The sequence below is a fragment of the Manacus vitellinus genome, unplaced genomic scaffold (assembly GCF_001715985.3).
Source record: "Manacus vitellinus isolate BGI_N305 unplaced genomic scaffold, ASM171598v3 scaffold_77_pilon, whole genome shotgun sequence".
Lineage (NCBI taxonomy): Eukaryota > Metazoa > Chordata > Aves > Passeriformes > Pipridae > Manacus > Manacus vitellinus.
Window position 1 is genome coordinate 2,189,561 of NW_021940802.1, and position 7,051 is coordinate 2,196,611.

Below are 7,051 nucleotides of genomic sequence, written 5' to 3' on the forward strand. Positions count from 1 at the left end.
GCTCCTCCCATCCACCTCAGGTGTCCCACACACAGTCCTCTCCCCTCATCACAAGTTTCTACCCCAGCTGAGCTCTGCAAACCCCTCCACACTTCTTGGCACAGCCACAGGCACCACAGTCCTGCAGATCTGCAAGAACACTGACAGCACAACAGGATGTCTTCACCCAAATCTGCACTTCGGCCCAGCTGGTGGGGGGGAGAAGCAAAGCAAAGCCAAACAAAAGCACACACACGCTCCAGGTGAGCCAAATTTTGCAGTGCTAAAATAAGAACCTTTTCTTTTGCCCCTTTTGGATTAGGTTCCTTCCCCAGAACTTTAATTCAAACAACAGAGAGCAGACAGCTGCCACAGGAACAGTCAAAGACATCACTGATGTAACACCACGTTGAGAAGGATGACATAAATGCTCATTGTTTGGCTTGGGAAGAGAGTTGGGAAGCCTAAGGGATTCTGTCATTGGATGGAAACACTGGTTTTGCTCATTAAATAACTGAAAGCACTTGTAACAATGCAGTGTAATAAAAGGTTTCAACTTTTCGGGTTATCTGATTTGAAATCCTGCCACTGGAGAACTGCAGAAATCAAAACAATTACAATATAATAGACTTTCTTTTCCAGACTTCCACCACACTGGATAAATTTAGAGTTTGTTATCATTGAAAGATGTTAATGATTTTAGATAAAAATCAAAGCTCAGGAAGCAATGCTGATTCTGTCTAAACTGAGTTAAGTTTATCTAAAGGAAACCTAACTGTGAAATACAACATTTCTCTGAGTTGAAAAGATAATTCATTAAAAACCTTTAGAAATCCTCCTCTGAAAAGTGCAAACACTCTTAATTTGAACATATGAGATACCACCCTGAGCTCACACCACCAAAACAAAGAAATACGGTATAATTAAGTTTCCTAAATTATTATTTTTCTTTATATTTTACGATTTCTACAGAACATGTCCATGCATCAACACCCAAAAATAACCTCACGGAAACCAAAGAGAAACTAAAGAAAAGCTTAGAAGAGCAATGCAGGTGACACAAAGATATTGCCCTCCTGGTGTTCCCTGCCCATCTCACCTGGAGAGCAGCTGGTCCCATCATCCTGCAAGGTGAAATCTGGGAAACACGAGCACTTGTAGGAGCCCACGGTGTTGATGCACAAATGCTGGCAGAGCTCCCCACCGTAGAGGAGACACTCATCCAGGTCATCTCCAGGCAGGCTGTTGGATAGTTCAGCTTCACTGCTGATGGACAGAGCTTCATTGTGATCCTCCCTCTCTGAAACTACAACAGAACAGCACCTGTTGGTTCTCTGATGGGTGTTTTTGCAGTGGGGCTGGACAGAATGGGGTGTTTGGTCACACAAACTCCAAATAAAGGCAATTACTCCAAGGATAGAGCAAATGAACCCATCCTGGAATAACACCACTGTGCTGAAGGTCCACCTTCTCCCTCTGTAAAGCTGGAAGGACAGACATTTTACAGGAGCCACTGAGAAACAGGGAGACCCTAGGAGGTCACAAGCTCCCCTTTCACACTGACTGCCAACACCCTTGCTATTTGTATTTGAACTAAGGTATCACGCTGAAGCCTCATCTGAAATCGGCCCCATCAAAGAACCACACTGAATTTCAAATTTCAGGAGAAAAATGCACCCAGTTGGTTTGGAAACTCTTCTCAACACCACAGTTTATTGGCTCCTTCTGTACCAGCATCACCAGCAGCCTGGGAGCCACTGAGCAGTGACATGGCTGCCCTATCCACTGCTTTTGAACACAATCCTTTTCCATCCCCAACCCAGTCTGACAAGACTTTCTGTGACACCAAAATGAATTGTTCAGCGAGTTTCTCAGCCAGTTTTTCTTAAATAAACCTTTTCCCTTGTTGGTGAGAGAAAATACACATTTAGTTCATGAGACCAAAATTGTACCCTCACATATGCAGGAGGTTACCATGAAACTCGTGTGACAGGTGGGTACAGAGTGATGCCAGAGAGAACGTGATCTTGGGCTGAGCCTCATGGCTGTCCAAGCTCCAGATTTGCCACGTTCCCTTTGTCAGGCCTCTCTGGCTGCAGGATTTGCCTCAGCTCTTCAGCATCACTATGTTTATATGTTTAAAGTGTGAAAACACACTTGCAGTGCTCTGGGGCTGTTCCAGAGTGTGCTGTGAGAAAGCTGCCATTCTGTATGAACATCTACTCCCGGGATGTTTCACTGATATCACAGTCCATGGGATTACTTGGAGTGGACAAAAGTCATCCTTTGCTTTATACAGAATCCTGCAGGATTGCTCCTGCTAAAACACACCTTCAGTTTGCTCCTTATGGAGGGCTGGTGGAGGCCTCTGGACTGTGTGACTCGGGGGAAAACCAAACAAAACACCAAACTGCTCAAGAAGGTCTGTTTAAGGATCAGAAACATCCACATATTCTTTGCTTTTTTAAAAGTGTTTTAAGAACAAGTCTATACTTGATCTGAGAGGCAAAGCAACTGTTCACACTACTTCTTCCAGCAGCTCCCTGTATGACCTTGTGACACACAGACCTTGTCTGTGATGTCTCCAAATGATAAATGGGCACTTACCCTTCTCAGGTGTCACTGTTGGCAGGGGCTCAGGATGCCTTTTGATTTCTGGATGGATGAAGTGGTCCCCCCCCTCACAGCAGGACAGCATCACATGGCTGCAGGGGTAGCCCAGGTTGATGTTGGACTCGCAGGTTTTGCCCTCACTCCTCAGTCTCAGGCCCAGACTGCAGCAGTCACAGCATTGCTGCAAGGGAAGGGCACTGTCAGGAACAAGGATTTGGGAGCACTGGCACAGGCTGCCAGGGCAGTGGTAGAGTCACCAACCCTGGAAGTGTTCAAAACACATGTGGATGTGGTGCTTGAGGACGTGGTTTGATGGTGAACATGGTGGTGATGGGTTCATGGTTGGACCTGGTGATCTTAGAGGGCTTTTCCAACCTTAACAATTCTCTGATTCTGTGTTTTAATACAGCTTCAGGGATGAGCCCCCACACATCTGGAACTGATCTGCACTTCCCTCAGCATCTGGAAAAGCACTTTGGGTTTAGACAGTTGCAAACATCAAAGCTTTACTTGTGCTTGTTTTTGCCATTCTGCACAGAGGGGTCAACTGCAGCCCCAGTAAACACAAAGTCTGGCTGTGCCAGGGATTTCAGCAGCTCCACGTGCAAGGAAGGAGTGGTGCCACAGACCAGCTCCTCCCAGCTCTTGCACAGCCATTGCTCGTGTGTGGTATGAATAAAAATCATAAAGAAAACAACATAGATCTACACCTCTTAGCATTAGAGCTCAAGAAATGATCAGTTGTGGGACACAATGTGACAGGAATTGGAAAGAGCCTGCACGGACAGGAGGATCAGCAGCACCTGAGCCCTGTCAGGGTGTCAGGAAAGACTTTCTCTCTGCACCACTGCCCTGCAAACCTGCTGTGACCTTTAATTACCTGACTGTGCTGGGCACATCCTGCTGAGACAGTGGCTGGAGGAAGGCCAGGGTGCATTTCCTGAGCTATTTGCCTTCCTTTTCCTTCCTGAGAGCATCCAAGCAGCAGCAGCTTTGCTGACAGGTTGATGCAATGGGGCCTCCCACCTCTTGCAGTTTTATCTGCTGCAGGTGGCAGACAAAACCTGTGTGGTGCTTTACTGAGTCCCATACAGACCCACTGCACAGTCAGGCCACAAACCCACATCAGACAAATGATATCAAATTCAAAAAGACTATACTGTGCATGCAGAGAGGACACCTAACCCAGCAGGGAAGGTGAGGAGCTGGGAGTCTCTGCTGCAGAGACAGCAGGGGTCGTGTGGGAATTGAAGATGCTTGTCTGGATTTAGATTTAAAATGTCCTCTTATATTTATATATTTTAATATATTTTATATATTTTAATTTTTTTATATATATATATATATATACACATTAAACTGTCAGATTAGTTATAAAATCTTTCCCTCTGCAACTCCTCTGATAATCATCCACTCCAGTAACTCATAAAACAGCCTCTCTGAACCCAGAGAGGTGATTTCAGTCTATCCAAATATTCAGCCAATGCAAAGGATCAGACACAGAAAAGAAGGTAATGATTTGAGCTGGCACCAGTGAGCTCTGCCAACAGAAAGTCCAGGGCTGGAGAAGCAGCAAATTGAACTCAGCTCCCACTTCCCAGGAGGGAGATCCCTCACCTGAGGAGGGCAAGTAAGAGAAGGCTGGATGAGCATGGAAATGGGAAGGAATCATGTTTCATGATTAGCAATCCCAGGGGGGCATTCCCATTAAATCAGAGCCTGTCTCCCGTAGGGAAATGGGAAACTCATCCACTGACAGCTCAATCTGCAGAAACTCCTCCACAAAGTCACTTTTTTCAAGACTCAAATGCTGCAGCTTTGGGGTTTCTTGAGCATTTCACACAATACACAGCGTTGCATGTTCAGCCAATACTTATGGCTACAGCTCATAGTTTATGTCCCTGCTTCCTAAACCAAAAAATCCCTAAATATCATAACTAGCAGACGTTACTCACGTTTGCAAATATGCACAGCCAGAAGGAGTTGCCTTTACGTGCTCAAATACATGTTTGTGAAAAATTTACAGTACAGGTCCTGAGGAAGATGAATTATTTTGGACACTGAATAGCTAAATCATCTTTCCAAAAGAAGTTTTAAAAATACCCAACCTAGTTATAATGGATTGTGGTCGTGCTAGAAAAGGGAAAATTCCTGTTTCCTTCCTCCCCAAATCCAGAATCCTCAAATTCAAAATTTTATGGAAAGAAAATCCTATTTTCTGTAATTTTTTTAAATTTTGTCTCCATTTTTTTTCAGCTTCAGTATGCCAAACAGAAGTTCAGGGTAGTACGTGGTTTTACCGAAGTACTATAAAATACGTAATATTTGCCTTGAAGAACCTGGCTTCTTTCAGTCATAGTTTGATTCCCAATTTATCCCATGTGCAGGTGTGATAGGGAGTGTTAAATCAGTCAGACACCTTTAGGTTCACATATTTTCCAGGTGAACAAAACAGTCTCATTTTCCAGTGGAAAAACTTGTTCGCTGAAAAGTTCCTTCTACAATGCAAAAACTTGAATGCCTTGATCTTCTATCAACTACTTTCTGAACTGCACAGGAATTCTACGGCTGATATGATAGAAAATGAAACTATTTTAACCTTCCAGTTGAGAAACATACCTTGAGAACCATTCTGTGGTTCACACCTTTCTATGTTCCTCTCACAACTATCTTTGCTGGAATCCAGCATAACTGGATTTGCTATGGTGGTATCTCCATCCTCTAGGAAAATATCCCTAAGCATGTATTTTTTGTATAAAATGAGAAAACCTTTCTTGTGATACAAAGCATTAAAAACCTTTGTATGTTTGATTATATAAAGTTTGATTATTTTCTATTACAATAGTACATATTGTAATACAAAAGAAACACGAAGTCTCAACAGTCTCGATGTTTATTGATTTAAATTCTTTTTTTTCAAGCAGTAGCTGCAGTGACTGAAGAGCTGAATGGGCTAAATAGGTGAGCAAAGCTGTTCCTTCAGTAATTTTACCATTTCAAATGGTTTCTCTTGAAGGAAAACATCCCACTGGAACTGTCATGAGGAACCATTCCACAAAAGTATTTTGTCCCGTGTTTCAATTCAGACAGGAATGAGGGAGTTATCCCTCTCCACTTCTTCCTGAGGAATGACTGTGTAATCAGATTTACTCTACAGCTTGGGCTCTGCCTGGCATGCAAACAACCCCTGGGGAAAACCTAAGAATAGCAATTCTCTCCCATTTCAAACATTAATGTCTTCTCCCAAATGCACAAATTCTCTTTTTACTCTACTGATACACTGCAGACCCAAATAAACAGTAGTTCTGAAAATGAGAAATTGGTATAGCTAAATAAACTTCAAACTCCCCAGTAGATGGCCATGGATTTTGCCTCCCCAGTGAACAATTATCTGGGAGAATCACCAGTGTACCAGGACAGACAGAACTAATCAGGTTCCTGCTGAGACGATGGAAGCTGTATTTAAGCTCAGCTCTAGCCCTGGACATTATTATCAGAGGGAAACGAATTCCACAATGCACCCTTCTGGTGGAAACAAGACAAGTGAGCAAGCAAGCTGCTGAATCTTCAAACTGGTTTAAATTGGTTGGGCTCCAGTGACTCTCATAAAGCAAATCTCATTTATCCAAGCGGGGGCTGTGGCTCAGGGTTTGTGATTTGCAGTGTTGGTTAATGGGCTGCCTTTTTTTATGAGCAAAAGCTTCCATCACCATCTAAATGCTTGCTCCTCTAGTCCATCATTGTGTTTAAAAATGGGGTCACAATTCAACATTGGGGCCAAGTAAACTGTCCAGTAATGGGTTTTGCATTATATCTTCAATTAAGTTTTTCCCCATCATTTTCTAAACTCTTCTACACAACAGATATAGAAACTAAAATGGACTTTTCAGCTACTTCCAAAGTGAGGAAGCAAAAGTAATACAACCAGTTAAGTCTACAGAATGGAGATGGAAAGAATTCAAAACAACATTACTGTAAAATTTTAAAAGGGGTTGTAAACCTTAATGCAAACAACCTAATGTCCCTGTTACATTCCTGCAACCTTATCTTTTCTGTGCTCCACAATAATGCATGAACCATTTCCTGCTAAATGCAGGAAATGAGGACACCTCATGCTGGGAACAAAACCTGCAGAAGCAGCAGAGCAGCTCACCTTGTAGGATGACCCCGTGCAGGGGTCACCGTCCTCGGGGCCGCACGTGTCGCCCTCCTTGGCAGCGACCATCCCGGCCAGGCAGCTGTTCTCCCGCACCGTGGACACACAGCACTGCTTCTGGGCAATCCTGCAGAGGGGCAGGGAGAACACAACAGCATGGCATGCAAAACCCCCCTGAGCTACTGGATTCATAACACATTCCACAGATTCGGTCTCTCCGACAGCTGGGGCAGAGGAGGGGCAGGGACTGAGCTCTGCTCTGGGGGGACCAGGGACAGCAGCCAGGGAATGGCTGGAGCTGTG

At 44.0% G+C, this 7,051-nt stretch overlaps 1 protein-coding gene across 1 annotated transcript in view; it reads right to left on the reverse strand.

The window, feature by feature from the left end:
- Positions 1–7,051, reverse strand: part of FBLN2 (fibulin 2) — a gene marked incomplete at its 5' end in the record, with an annotated part of 75,052 nt that overhangs the window by 23,926 nt on the left and 44,075 nt on the right. Inside the window, 3 exons of the mRNA XM_029964659.1 lie at positions 1,079–1,285; positions 2,587–2,773; positions 6,746–6,875. Of these exons, the coding sequence (XP_029820519.1) occupies positions 1,079–1,285; positions 2,587–2,773; positions 6,746–6,875 (524 nt within the window). The remainder of the gene's footprint in view (positions 1–1,078; positions 1,286–2,586; positions 2,774–6,745; positions 6,876–7,051) is intronic.